This window comes from Desmodus rotundus, chromosome 3 (assembly GCF_022682495.2).
Source record: "Desmodus rotundus isolate HL8 chromosome 3, HLdesRot8A.1, whole genome shotgun sequence".
In the NCBI taxonomy this organism is placed as follows: Eukaryota; Metazoa; Chordata; class Mammalia; order Chiroptera; family Phyllostomidae; genus Desmodus; species Desmodus rotundus.
Genome location: NC_071389.1, coordinates 159,487,397 through 159,502,905, shown reverse-complemented (window position 1 = coordinate 159,502,905; position 15,509 = coordinate 159,487,397). Strand labels below are relative to the sequence as shown.

At 38.5% G+C, this 15,509-nt stretch overlaps 1 protein-coding gene across 8 annotated transcripts in view; it reads left to right on the top strand.

Annotated features, from left to right (window-relative positions):
- PPHLN1 (periphilin 1) overlaps window positions 1-12,017 on the top strand; it is a 103,919-nt gene extending 91,902 nt beyond the window's left edge. For all 8 annotated transcript variants that reach the window (XM_053921602.1, XM_024575905.3, XM_045184230.2 and 5 more), the window contains one exon: window positions 9,683-12,017. In XM_053921602.1, coding sequence (XP_053777577.1) covers window positions 9,683-9,877 — 195 coding nt within the window. In that variant the 3' untranslated portion in view covers window positions 9,878-12,017. The remainder of the gene's footprint in view (window positions 1-9,682) is intronic.
- The last annotated feature ends 3,492 nt before the right edge of the window (window positions 12,018-15,509 follow it).

Here is a 15,509-nt window from a genome sequence, read left to right as displayed (position 1 = left end):
TCTTAACAACTACCAGTGTTCTTTTCAGCATTTGTGCCTAAGAACCTGTGGGGCTGCAGCTTTGAGGAGGACATTTCAAAGGCTTTTTTTCTATTAATATATCACAAGGAGCGGCGTAGTTATAATAGCTTTGACGCCTTTTGCATTGTTACAGACCCAAAATTAAAGGGTCTAAATTTGTCTCCAGTATTTAACATCACTATGCTGTCACTTTTTGCACAACCTCATCAACACATGAGACATTATGAACGTTTCCTTGTATATTAAGTCTCAGTTGGAGTTACTTATTTTAACTTACATTTTTATATGCATTTCATCAAAAGAATGTAGAACATTTCACAGATACTAATTATATTTCACAATGTTCCTTTAAAGGTGGTAAGCTTTTATTTCTACTTTAATGGTAAAATAGTTGCAAATGTATATATTATTTAATTCACCAGGTCAACACCTATCACTACATCTTCACCTTTTTTTAGTCCTCTGTCCTCTTTAACAACAGTGCTTAATAGAATTTTCTTTGGTGATGGAAATATTTTATATTTGCACTGTCCTATATGGAAGCCGCTAGTGTTTGTTTTGTTTTATTATATTTTATTAATTATGCTATTACAGTTGCCCTGATTTTTACCCGTTTGCCCCCCTCCACCCAGCACCCCCTATTCCCTCAGGCAGTCCCCACCATTGTTCATGTCCATGGGTCATGCGTATAAGTTCTTTGGCTACTCCTTTTTCTATACTGTACTTTATATCCCATGGCTATTCTGTAACTACCTATTTGTACTTCTTAATCCCCTCACCTCTTCACCCATTCTCCTCCTCACCCCTCCCATTTGTTTCTGACTGGGTCTTTTTATGCTGCTAGGTCCTCGCTAAGTTCCTTGAGCATCCTTATAACCAGTGTTTTGAACTTTGCATCTGATAGATTGCTTATTTCCATTTCGTTTAGCTTTCTTTCTGGAGTTTTGATCTGTTCTTTCATTAGGGCCATGTTTCTTTGTCTCCTTGTTTAGGCAGCCTCCCTATATTTGTTTCTATGTATTAGGTAGAGCTGCTTTGACTCCATGTCTTAGTAGTGTGACCTAATGTAGTAGGAGTCCTGTAGGGTTCAGTGGCACAGCCTCCCCTGTCATCCAAGCTGGGTACTTGAGGTGCACCATTTGTGTGGGCTGAGTACACCCTCCTTTTGTAGTTAAGCCTTGTTAGCTGTTCGCAACCAACCTCTGACCTCCTTGGAAGATCAGCTGTGCAGGGGCAGGTGGTGGTGCTCTAATGTGGTCTTTAGCTGTCCACTGGGTGCCCTGGCCCTAGGGTTTCCTGTGTGGTGCAGGCCAAGGTCAGCCCCCACCTGTGTTTTGACCAAAGTACTTGCCTGAGCTGTAAAGCAGTCAGAGATGGCTGCTACTTAAGCTGGGCTTGGAGATTCCCAGGCAAAGCCAAGCTGTGACTCTAATCTGGCTGTTGCTAGGGCTCACTGAAGCCAGCTGTTGCTTGTTTGATAGAATTTAGGAGCCAAGACCATCCATTCTTGTGGAAAAGCAGCCTGGGTGGGCCCCTAAGTTGGGTGGGGCAGAGCCTCTGGGGATCTCCAAGGCATGTCAAAGTGTTAGCCAGGTTGATAGAATCTCAGATATGGCACCAGTTACCGGCTCTGTGGAGGGAGGATTTCTCCAAGGGACAATGGCCTCTGCTCGCCATGATGCCAGACACTTCAGTTTCTCCCTCCATACCACTGGTGCCTTTCAAGCTGCTACCCCAGTGGTGGAGCTCAGAGGGAGTGAGTACGAATAAGTCCCAGTGTGATTCTTTAAGAGGAACTACTTGGGGCTCCAGCAGTTTCTTCCACCGACTCAATATCCGCTGGTTTTCGCAGCCAGAAGTTGGGAGGACTTATCTTTCTGGCACTGGAATCCTGGGCTAGGGGCCATGGTGTGGGTCTGGGACTCCTCATTCCTGAGATATTCCTCCCAAATTTTTATCCACCTGGGTGTGGGACCAGCCCATTCTGCGTCTGCTCCCCTCCTACCAGTCTGGATGGATGTGGTTTAATTCTGAAGTTGTTGGACTTCTGTTCAACTCTATTTCGTAGTTGTCAGACTTCCATTCAGCTCAGTTTCTGATGTTCCTGAGTGATGGTTGTTCTATATTTTAGTTGTCATTTTGGTGTGGTGTGTGAAGAGGTGAGCCATGTCTGCCTACACTCATCTTGACCGGAAATGGAAGCCACCAGTATTTGAAATAGGGCTAATGCAACTGAGAAACTGAATGTTTAATTTAATTACTTAAAATTTAATTGGTTACATATGACTAGTGGCTATATTAAATAGCACAGCTCTATAATCTCCATCATCTTAATAGACTTCTCTTGCAGTTAAGCAGTTACCCTTTCATATCCAAATTAAATGTATTTTGTTTGTCAGCTTCTTTGACCTTTCTCTGGCATTTGATTGACTATATTCTTTTTTTTTTTTTTTTGATTGACTATATTCTTATTTTACAAACTTCCCTTGGCAGCTGTGCCTTCACTCTTTCCTGGTTTTTAGTCTTCCTTATTGTCTTTTCTGTGGCTTGATATTGATGTTTTTAGATGTCTACTCTTGGCTGCCTTCTGATCTTACATTATCATTCTCTCTGAGCTGACTTTAGTTCTTTATTCAGCATTTACTGAGTACCTACTGTGTATCAGATACTAGGGCTAGAAAGAACTTAGCCCTTCTTCAAGGAACTCCCATGACCTCAACTAGTTTGAATGTAAAGATATCTCTTCCTGACCCTTCTCTCCCTCCCTCCTTCCTTCTTTCTGTTTCCTCCTTTGAAGTCTAGACTCAGTACTTCCTTTTGAGGGATACGTAGTTACAGACTAGGTACCAAACTTATCTCCCATTCCAGTACCATTCCCCTTGAAATAAGTTAAAAACCTTCCATCCATCATTCTTTACATTATTGTATCCATATCACTTTTGAATTACTTGTAAAGCTTCTAATCTCATCTTTAACACCCTTCCACATGCATTGTCCCTGCTCTCAGGAGCCGGTAGCATGGGTTTCTAACCACTCCCTCCTCAATACATCAGAAGGATCCACTTCCTCCTTATAGCTCTTTTCCCACTTGCTAATTGCTAATTTATAGATTTAGGTCTGAATTCCTTGAAAAAAACCTCTTCATGATGTCCTTTGGGGGTGAACACACACTATTCTTTAGCTGTGCCAAACCAGTTGAATTCCCCATAAAGCAATTTCCTTTTCCTCCTCCATGTTTCCCTAGAGTGAACTTCTCGTGTTTAAACAATCAGTTCTTGAGGTGGCAAATGTGGCCATCATACTGATTTTTGAAGCACGTACATGATTAATGTTGGCAGAAAGTGAAGGACAACTTGAGGTGAAATTAAAACCAAAATAAAAGCAAACTCTAGTCCAGGGATGTCCAACCCAGGATGGCTGTGAATGCAGCTCAACACAGAATCATTAATTTACTTAAAATATTATGGTATTTTTTTTGTAATTATATGTCGCAATGTATTTAATGTGTGGCCCAAGACAACTCTTCGTCCAGTGTGGTAGATGAGTTGCCAAAAGGTTAGTCACCCCTGCAGGGTGGTCTTCAATTGTCAAAATTAGATGTTAAACATAAAAAAAAAGGAATTTGTCCTGACACCATTTTCTAATGTCCCCTTCTCTAGAAAAAGTCAGAAGAGTTGTTTTCCTCTTTCCATCATCAGCATCACTGTATACTAAATGCTTTCTATGTACCAAGCACTGTTGTGAGTGTTCTTCATTATCTTATTTATTCCTGTAACAGCATAGTTAGGTCTGTAGGTACTGAAGTAGAAGCACAGAGACTGAGTAGCTCTCCCCCCACTCTTTTTTTTCATTTGTGTGATTGTGTTTTTTAAATAGACTTTATTAGGGCATTTTTTGGTTTACAGAAAAATTGAAAGAAAGAACAGAGTTCCCATATATCCCCTCTCTCCTTACAGGGTTTCATCTATGATTAGCATTTTCTTCTGACCAAAAGTAGGGGTTGTCATTGTTGTGGATTTTAACAGTTTTAATGGGTGTGTAGTGGTCCCTCATCGGTGCTTTGTCATACTCTGATGACATATGATGTCGGACACCTTTTCATATGCTTGTTTGTTGTCTAGATGTCTTCTTTGGTGGAGGGTCTGTTCAGATCTTTTTGCCCTTTTTAAACCAAGTTGTTTTCTTATTTTTGAGTTTTAAGAGTTCTTTGTATGTTTTGGATAACAGTACTTTGTCAGATATGTTTCTCTCAATCTGAGCAAAGATTTCTCTCAGTCCGAAGTTTGTCTTCTCTTAATAGTGTCTTTCGTAGAGCAGAAGTTTTAATTTTAATGAAATCCAGCTTAGGCTTTGTTTTTCTTTTTTGGAATGTGCTTTTGGTGTTGTCACCTGGATTTTACCTTCTAGACGTATTATGGTTTTGTATTTTACATTTATGTCTGTGATTCATTTTGATATAAGTTTTGTGAAAGGTGTACCATGAATGTCTAGATTATTTTGAGTATGGATATCCAGTTCTTTCAACACTATTTATTGGACTTTCTTTTCTTCATGCAGTTGGTTTTGCTCCATTGTTGAAGATCAGTTGATTATATTCGGATGGGTCTACTTTTGTGCTCTTCATTTTGTACCGTTGATCTCTTTGTTTTGATAATCCCATACAGTCTTAATTACTGTGGCTTTATGGCAGGCTGAGTAGTGTCAGCCCTCTGACTTTGTTCTTTATCTTTAATTTTGTATTGACTATCCTGGGTGTTTTTCCTTTCCTTATAAAATTTAGAATTAGTTCGTCGGTATCTACAAAATGACTTGCTGGGATTTTCTAGACTATTGATGTGAAGGATTATATTAATTGATTTTCAAATGTTGAACAAGCCTTGTATACTTGGAATAAATTCTACTTGGTTGTGTTGCATAATTCTGTTACATTGTTGGATTGACTAATGTTTTTTGATGATTTGTTGACATCTGTGTTTATGAGAGATATTGGTCTTATTTTCTTTCCTTGTAATGTCTTTGTCTGACTTTTGGTAATAGGGTAATGTTGGCCTCAGAATGTTAGGAAATGTTCCCTCTGCTTCTCTTTACTGTAAGTGATTGTAGAGAGTTGGTATAATTTATTCCTTAAATGTTTGGTAGAATTCACCATTTAAATCATTTGGGCCTAGTGCTTTCTGTGTCAGAATTTACTTATTTTTGACACTATTACAGATATCCTCTATTCCCCCTTTTTGTCCCCACCCCCCGCCAGCCCCCAGCCACCTTCACCATATTGTTGCCTCTGTCCATGGGTTATGTATATATGTTCTTTGGTTATTAATTGTTGATTCAGTTTCTTTCATAGATATAGACCTATTCAGATTATCTGTTTCTCCTTTGTTTGAGTTTTGGTACACTTTGTCTTTCAAGGAATTGGTGCATTTCATCTAAGTTATCAAATTAAGCAGGCATGGAGTTTTTCATAATATCCTTTTAATGTCCATGAACTTAGTAGTGATGACCCATTTCAATTTTGATATTAATAGTTTGTGTCTTTCTTTTTTTTCTTGGTTAACCTGGTTCATCAATTTTTTCATGCAGTCTTTTCAAGGAACCAGCATTTGGTTTAGTGATGCTCTGATTTCCTGTTTTCAAGTTCATTGCTTACTTTGCATTAAATTTCCTCTTTTTCTCGTTTTCTAGCTTAGAATATTAACTTATCTCTAACATATGCATTTATTATTTCCAACATATACATTTAATACTATAAATTTCTAAGCACTGTTTTTGGTACATCTCACAAATTTTCATAAATTGTATTTTTATTTAGTTCAAAATATTTTAAAATTTCTCTTGAGACTTCTTTGACCTGTGTATTATTTGAAAGTGTTGTTTAACCTCCAAATATTTTGAGATTTTCTAGCTATCTTTCTGTTGATTTCTAATTTAATTCCATTGTGGTTTGAGAGCATATTTTGTGTGATTCCTGTTTCTTCAATTTATTATGTTTTATGGCCTAGAATGTTGTTTATTCTGGTGAATATTCCATGTGAGATTGAAAAAAATGTGTAAAGTTAGAAATGTGCTTCACCAGGCCTAAACCAAAGCATCTGCGGGGCCACACTTCCTCAGGATGTGCTGGGGGGGATCGTTTCCTTGCCTTGTTCATTTTCTAGATGCTGCCTCGTTCCTTGGCTGGTAGCTCCTTCCTCCATCTTTAAAGCTCATCATTCCACTTCTATTTCTGTGGTCTCATTTCCTTTTTTTTTTCCCCTCCTGCATTCCTTTTCTCAGGATTTTGTGATTATATTTTCCCCATCTGGATGTTCCAGGATAATCTCATCTCCAAGTCCTGAACATAATTATTTCTGCAAAGTCCTTTACACCTAATGAGGTAGCTCACCTATTACAGCATATCCATGTGTTCCCAAAATTAGGATGTGGACGTCTTGGGTGTGGGGGTAGAGGGCATTATCAGCCTGCCACAGTGGCGAGAGTCAGGATTCGAATTCAATAAACCTGCTTATGAAACTGCTTCTCTGCTCTTTCCAGCTTCCATAATGCCTTCTATAGTAGATATCTCCTTTATGCTTTGTTTTAATTCTCTATGTCTACCTTTCCAACTAGGATGATCACAAGACATAGAGCATTTGAACCAATGAGTTCAGATCAAGGAAATTATACGGAAGTGATGAGGCATTTAATGATAGAGAAAATAATTGGTCTTATTTAGTTCCTCAGCCTTTTAAGGAACCTTAAAAGGTTCCTTACATGTGTATGTATGACTTCAGCAGTTAACCAGTTACCGCCTAGTGTTAATATAAATTAATATTAAGATAAGTATACGCATGTATATTTGACTTTAAGTGTTCTCCTGTGGCTAGTTGGCTACTGTATTAAACAGCACAGCCCTGCGATCTCTGACACTCCACCACACTGCTCTTCCAGCACTGTAACGCTGCTGCTAAAGGGGGTTTCTGAAATGAAAATTCCAACAAGTCACGTTCCCTTAATTTTTGGTTTCTCTCTTTGTGGGATCAGAGTTAAGGCCTCAAATAATATACATTTTAGAGACATTTTATGTCATTACAGGTATTTTAGATAGAACAAACTTGCCATTGAGTTTGGCCAGATACTCTTCTTCCAGTCACCAGGAACATAATTAATAGTAATAAAAGGCCTTGGTAGTTTATTTTATCATATTACTTTATTCTAGAAGTACCTTGTGAGCATTTAACTACTAACACAAGCTACTATAATAAAGGACTGTGTGAAACCACATTCGAATAGTGGTTTATTGTACTGGCAAATTTAACTACATTTCTTTGCAGTTTATGTGAACCCCACCCAAACTTTAACCTGTTTCCCATTTTGATGAGGTCCAATCAGGGGAAAAAGCAAAAACAAAATAATCGTTCTGTGTGGCCTGTCGATATCAAATGTGAAGATTATAACGCATTTCCAGCTGGGGACCGTAAGCAGACAAACTCTCCTGCAGATAACTACACCCTTCCTGTTTGGGACTGCGTTTACTGTGGAGCAGATTTCGGAAACAGGTTTCTGACGGTGGTGAATTTTATTTATAAAATGTTGGAGGGTGTGGTTCTTCCTTTAACAAAAAACTAATTATTTCCTGTCTGATGTCCAACCAGTGCATTTTAAGCAGTCTTTTTAGAAAATTTGCCTGTTGGTAGAGGACTACCTTGCTTTATGCAGTTCTGCTTGTTGACTAATGTACAAAATTTTGTCTGTTACAATGAATAATTCAAAAAGTACTTACAATGAAAAAATAAAACACAATCTTTAAATTCTTGTATTATCTTATCTCCAGAGTGATATTTTACAATTAAATAAATGTATGAACATATTTTAATATGGTTTTACTTTTGATATGCAAATCTGTAGCACATGTATGTTCTGTAAATATGCTAAATGAAGAGTTAGAGTTTAGGTAAAACAGCAGATTTACATTAAAGAATTTGCAGGTTAATTCACAGTGTAACATTATCCTCATCTAGTACATCTGTTATAAAGAAGCCCATAAAATTTAGGCCACCCACAAAGTGGTCTGCTAGGCCTGTGGTTGGTGTTCAGATGCTGTTATTATGTGGGCTGACTGGTTTGGAAAGGAATTCACCTCCAGTGAGACTGATGAAGCTTCATGGTCTGACTTTCCCCCACGGGGGCTGCATCGGCCTGCCTTGGGTGCTGTGTGTTTGTCAGACCGGTTGATGTGCTGTGTTGCTTTGACATCATACATACTATGGGAACGGTATACCGTTTCTGTGTTGCTTCATTAGGGTAGTGTTACCAACTCTGGGTCACGTAAATCTTAGGGTAAACTGAAATAAATGTTTGGTTTAAATAGCTGAACTAAGCTTAATTGCTATTACAAGTAAATGTCATCATTTAGCAAAATGTGTGTGCATGCTGAGGTAGAGAAGGCAGCTAAGGGTTTTATATGTTTTAATTTCTCTGTCATTTGAAGAACTTACCCTTTTAATTTCCTGAAGGCTTATAAATAGTTTTCAAGAGCAAGGACATGAATGTAGTATGAGAGTCAATATTAAATACTCTTCTAATATCTATTTTTAAGGAATCAAATATCACAGACATTTAAAAAATATAGCATCAACCACCATCTAGCAGTGGTCGTTTGAGGAATAAGCACTATCATAAGCCAAGCAATATCTCAAATCACTTTTTAAAAAATTTTCTAAGTGAACAAAATCCTTTTTCAGAGAATAAACATGTTATATTGTTTTTGTTAAATTTTAGGAAAGTCAAAATTAAATTAGTAGGTTTTAAAAATAAGATAATTTGTATTTCACTTAATGTCATGGAGACTTATCTGTAATTTTTTAAACACATAAATTATAAATGAAAAATAGCACAGAAATCTGAAATGCATTTTGTGACAACAAATTAAGGAAATGACATTTCCTTAACTGTGGGGAAACAGCAATTTTTGGACAGGAAATAACATCTAATTGCCACTGATAAAAACTATATATACAAATTAAAGTAAAATAGTAAACTGTAAACATTAAGGCACAAAACGCACATGATTAAGTATGTGTATTTATATACACACGTGTGTGCATGTGTACAGCGATGTGCGTGTGTAACATTGTTTGGATCTCAACTCTGCCTTGATGACTTTATAGTTAAATAGTTTACAACTTGAAAAGTTTTTTTCAAATAGATATTTTTGGCATTCTTATACTCTGTTGTATACTAAACAGAATTTTGAATTTGCCATCTGGTCATGATTCAAACAAATAATCTGAAGTTAGGGGCTCAGAAACTTGTTTCTTCCAAACAAGTAAATGAGTCAAGCCATTAATGTGCCTTACCTAGCTCGTCTTTGTTCCTAGTTCTTCTCATTGCTGGTCGGATGTCCTGTTTATAGACTGTCTTATGCTGGCATGTGCCGTGCCTTCTACAGTGAGTAATGCAGTACATCAGTGTTCTTCTCCTCATTCAAATTGTTAGCAGACCTCAAAGATAGAGGTTTACATGTCCTTTCGCAGTAGTGACTGCTCAGGGCCAACAGAAGTTCAGCCTTATTACTGCGTCTCCCTTTTAAACTTTAACATCATAATTCTGCCAACTGAACCTGCTCAGACATTGACTAATAATTTTCACTTTTAGCTAACCACAATGTATTTCACCTTCCTAGGTTTACCGGCAAGACTGTGAGACTTTCGGGATGGTTGTGAAAATGCTGATTGAAAAAGATCCTTCATTAGAAAAGTCCATACAGTTTGCACTGAGACAGAATTTACATGAAATAGGTGAGCGGTGTGTTGAAGAACTCAAGCATTTCATTGCAGAGTATGACACCTCTAGTCAAGAATTTGGAGAGCCGTTTTAGAAATTTACTTGCTCAGGCAAAAAAATGTTTCTAGGGTTTTTTTTTCCTGGATTGTGTGAATCCTTAATATATGGATTTTTGTGATGGAGAGAAGTACTTTATGATAGTTAACCACCTTTCCAATATTAAATAAACATGTGAAAGAATCTTAAGATATTTTAATTAGAATTTTTTTTTAACCAGTAGAGCCTCCTAATCCGTAGTTTTTTTTCCCCTTCTAAAATGATGGGTCAAGTAATGTTCCAAGTCTGGAGAACGGCTTTCTGTACTTACTCATGTTCTGTAGTCTCCCGTAGTACGTGACCGTTTGTTCGGTCACACTAGTGTAATTTTTAGAGATCGCTCCATTTAAACATTTAGTCGTTTTGCTTTTCATAGTCAGTGAGACCTTGTGAAAATGTTAGAATTCTAAGTTGTGATTTTATTGACTTCTTGCTTGCTTATCTTAGGCTTTGTCAGTTTTAATATGTTCAAGAATAAGATCCAAAGAAACTGAATACCTTGGTATCTTAGAGAATATTTGCTTTGAGTGTAAATTCTCATTGTGGTAACTAGAGCACTTAAATCTCTTACAAGACACCTCACACTAAAATCCTCTTTTCCAAGTAAATGAACCTAAATTACTGTCTTCTATTAAAATAATCCTAAAATTCTTGTGTGAGCCTTAAACAACATTATATATAGGTAATTTGAAATGCAAGATGAGAGCTATTTTAAAGCTGAGATTTCTTTTAAAATTTCTGATTGAAAGAAATATTTAGAATGTGAGGGAGTAGTAGAGCTTCATTTTTTCAATGGCCCAAATTTGCCGTCTCAAGAAAAATGAGTAATAACATTCCCATGACTAAACCATTTGCAAATTATGCCTTTGTTAACTTTATAGTTTAACAACTTCATTGTTCTGCTGCCCGTTTAAGGGGTGCTTAGCCCTTCAAAATTGTTCTTGGAAGAAACAAAGCAGAGGAGGTAGTAAGGCTAGCACCACTACCTTTCTCCAAGGAGTCCATTGTAAGCAATCCTTCAGGAGCGAGCCATCCAAATAACAGGTTAGTTACGACTAACTGGGCCGATTAGGATATTCCACTCATTTCCTGATGACTTCCAGCTGCCCAGTGGCATTTAGCCAAAGTATGTAATTTTGTGGCATGAGTTAGGAAACCTTTAAAATCGTGTTTGTTATTACTGTCCAAAGTCACTATTCTCCCATCCTCTTTCCTTTTCCACGCTCTCCCCACTTGAATTCTGGCATCATTTTTTGCTGGTCTTTATTGATAGTATCTTAACAGCTACCCCAGAGTAGATAAAAATTTTATTAAATGTGGAAATAGCAATATAAATAATTTTAGCAGATCTTTAATAGGTACCTCAAAACATGTATTATGCCATTTCACAAATTTAAAATTGAACTGAAGGCAGCAATTATTTTCTTAAATTTCCTATATAAGACCACCTTGAATTTTTTTTTTCCATTTAGATGTTATACATATGTCAAATTCAACGCCATGTATCATATCTGGTGTTTCCTAATGTGAACAATGGTTTTGTTTGTTACATCCACTTTAGAAAGACTGAAAGTACTGATCTTATTTCTCCCCTGCCCCCACGTTCTCCTCCTCCTTAAAAGTTCTAATTCCAGGGTTCTTTTCTTTAGTCAAGATGTCACAGTTTAAAAATAAAACTTGAGAAAATACCATGGAGGCAAAGAGTTGTTCACGTTTTTGAAATTCATTAAATTGTAGAACTTTAACTCACAGATGCATTTAATATAGGTTCAACAGATCATTTTTCTTCTCCCGCTCCCCCAAATTCCATTCAGCATTTAAAGCTCTTTATAACTTGCCATCAGCATTATTCTTGTAGGCTTGTCAGTGTTAAAACTATGTGAGTTTTTTTTAAGCTTTAAAATCTAATTTTAGGATAGATTAATTCAGATGTGTACCAGAGTGTGTATTTTGCAAAACGTTCTTTATAAAAAAAAAATTTGTTTGTAAATTATCCATTGTTTTTGAATATTCCCAACTGATGTGATAACATTTTCATTGTCTTATATAAAGCCTTGATGATCAAAAGGGGAAAGCAGATATTGTGAAGCTTTTTGTGAATTTTAAAAGTGCGAAATAAAGCAACCAGGTTTAAATAATTATATTGTCTTTTTTCTTCTTAACAGGCTTAAAGTGTTCTGCTGAAATGTAAATTTTTATTCCTTTCTACTGCAGACTTATTCCTTAGTGTTCAGTTCACCTGCTCAGCAGGATGAAGTTTGAGGATTGAGATATTACTACCTTTGGTGTCTTATGGAGTCTTGCTACCTGAGAAAGCAGTTAAACATAAAAGTCTGGCACACGGTAGTGCTCAGTAGTTGCGTGATAATGAGCCTGAGTTTCAGAGAAGTGTAGGATTAAAATCCTACATCTTTATTGTAACCTCTGGAGGGCTCAGGAACCAGGTTGTCTTTGTGACCCAAGTTTCTAGCATAATTTGGAATGTTTTAGATACTTAAGTTTGTTGAGGCTTGACAAAGGAAGCAAAATTGGACCCCTGGGTCTTGGAGGAATAAGATTTATTCAAGCAGAGAAAGGGAGGTATTTGAAGTCTAGGAGGAGGGAACAGTATAGGGACTGAAGCTGGTTGGGGAAGATTATAGGGGACAAATGTAGAGAAAGGTAGGTTGAGAGCAGAATATGAAGGATTTTGAATGCTTATAACTTTATCCTTCTCTCCTACTTAACAGTGAGGTTTGAAAATACTACTTTTGTATTTATTCTTGCCAGAAATGTTGATTTCTTTTACACCCTGAGCCACTTCCTAGGCCTGAGGCAGATTGTAGACCCAGAACCTCTTGAAGGACAGGGGAGCCAGGTCCCCTTAAGAAAGGACTCTGCTACACTGCCAAAATACTGTATAGTGGTTTCAGCCTCGTTTCAGAGTTTCCTGCCAAAGATCCCGAAGTCCAGGATTCTGACAGTTTTTTGACAGAAACTTTGGAGACAGTGGTCTGGTCATATTCATGGTGGACCGTATTCAGTGCTGTGGACCCCCAGTCCCCTGGTGGCTCTACTGCTATAGCCCTGCTGAGGCTGGCACTTGGGGCTCCCATAGGGATGGCCACATTCTGCTTGCCACACCAAGACCACTGTTTGTGGGTTACACACAGTACATTTATCACCTCCTTCCTCTAAGTTTTCTTCAGAGCACTGATGTTACCCAATTCAGTGATAAAAGAAGGGGGAGGCTAGTAATTAAGGTAGTTAGCAGAATATATTTTCTTTCAAAACCAAGTCATATGACTGCTTTACTAGAGGAGTGTATTTGCTACATTCCCCTTGCAGTTAGGTGTGACCAAGTTAGGCTAGGTTCTCTCCTACAGAATTCAAGTGAAAATGCAGCTACTTCTGGGCTGAGACCTTTAGGACAATAGATATTCCTCCTTCACGCTGTCTCTTATCCCTTCCCAAAAGCAGTAGCAATAGCGGCCCAGCCCTGAGAGCAAAGAACAGGATGGAAGGAGCCTGGATTCCTGTATGACCCATGCAGTGTCACTGAACTGTTGCATGAAAGGGGAATCAACATCTTTATTGTTTAAGCCACATGATTGGTTTCTTGTTAGCAGCTCACCTTTTGCTCAGATTAATATAAATGATTGATGTAAGTATTTGAGGGTTAGCTCTACTGAAGTTGACTTTGGCTTGCTGCACAAGTCCTGCATTTCCATTGTAGTAAGTGATCTGGTCATAACACGGACTGATTATATTAAAGGCTTTGCCAGTCCATGGAATTTGTTTCAAGTTGTATGTGAAGTGTCCCTTGACGAGAACTATCATTAAAGCCTCAAACATTTGTATAGCAGTAGACAGCTTGTTTCTATGGCGCACTTTTTTGATCTCTGCTGTCTCAGATTAATGGTGTTCTAATGATAGACCACTATCACTACGAATGTATAAGGTTTTAAAACTCCTTTTCTCATTCTTGTGTGCATATGTGTGAAATGGTAGTGGTTTATTGGAACACAAACATTCTCTGAGGGCACCAAGGGTTCACTGAGAGGATAAGGCTGGGCAAGCTGCCTGGACAAAGGGAGAGGATCTAGTGACTGTCCCCACATCCCCCAAGTGGAAAGAGTCCATCCTTCGTGACCAAACTCCGGAGAAAGACACTGGCCCGGTGTCTGTGATACCTTCAGGTGGGTCCAGCTCCAGCCAACTGGGTTCCTCCCTGGCACCAGATCCGAGATGCCCATCTCTGCCCACACCCTGCACTTGTCTGATGGATAAGGTGGGGAAGGCTTCTAAAGCCAGGAGAGGGTCAGCCCCCAGTGGATGGGGCTGTGGGGGACATGAGGCTGGGTGAGGAGTGAAAGGAGATGCAGTCCATCAGAGCTGCAGCTTACCAGGCTGAGGTGTCTGTTTTTTGCTCAAGCCTTTAATTTCCCTTTCCTCTCCTAGACAGGGCCGAATGTTAGCTGTGCCATGGGCTCATGCCAACGTGGCCTCCCACCACTCCAGCCCAAGGATATCACAGTGGATGGTGTTGTGAACACTGCAGGGCTTACTCAGTTGAGAGATGGTCTTGTGTGAGAATCATCTATTCTTTACAATGTAGGAACCACCTGATCCACCCCAGGGTCCAAGAGAAGAGATGAAGCTTCCTCAGTACCTCCTCACCCCCTGGGGCAGCTTGATGGCCCTGGCCTCCATGCCCTGCCCCTGTCCTGAGGTGGGAAGACATCCTTAACAGCTAAGCTGGGGATACAGGGGTGTGGGAGCAGCCCCGTTTTGGCAGGAATTTCCCATTTTAAAAACTTTGTATACTGCTACTTCTTTAGAGCAGAATCTAGTGTACCATATTGGATGTAGCTTAAAATGTATTTCAGGTTTAATATACTAAATATTTTGTAGGATTCTGAGAAGCCCCAGGTTCTTCAATTGTTTCACTATCTGAACAAGGTTAGAACCTCATTCTAGTGTTTTCTGCATCACAAACATTTTCCCATGTAATAAGCCGATGGGGATTTTATTCTTTTTTACATTTAAGGGCAAGAGGTTATAACTTGCCTAGGTCAGATAGCTGGAAGTGGCAGAGCTAGAGATTTACTCAAATCTTTAAACTCTATAAACTCAGTGTTTTTGGAAAAGTAGGAAAATGTGGTGGTCCCTTTATCCTCAGTTGCTACTCTCTTCCCTATTGGTTCCTATGACTTCTGCTTTGGAGCTATTTTTAGAAACACCTTTGAGATTCCTTCATAAGAGGTAGCTGTTAAGGGGCAAGCACCATGTTGGGTTACAGCCCCCATGGCCACAGTGTAGCTCAGGACACAGTTCTAGGTGCTGTACCTGGACCCCTGGTGGATTTAGAGAAGAGCCATTTAAGTGAGTTGAACCTGGTAATTCAACTCTACTATTCTAGGAACCAACATTAATTAAATATAGTTTCACACCTTTTCAGCTTCACTTACATGTTCAGAGATTCCAGACTAAGATTGCTACCATTAGCAGCCCTCTGAGATGTAAAAGCAAAACCTTACTTTTCATCCTGGTAAAACTAGGGAGAAATAAATAACATGAGGGAGGAAGATGATGCTGCCATCTTCAGACTGTTTAATGAATGAAGCTAAAGCCAATTTGAAGCACATGCA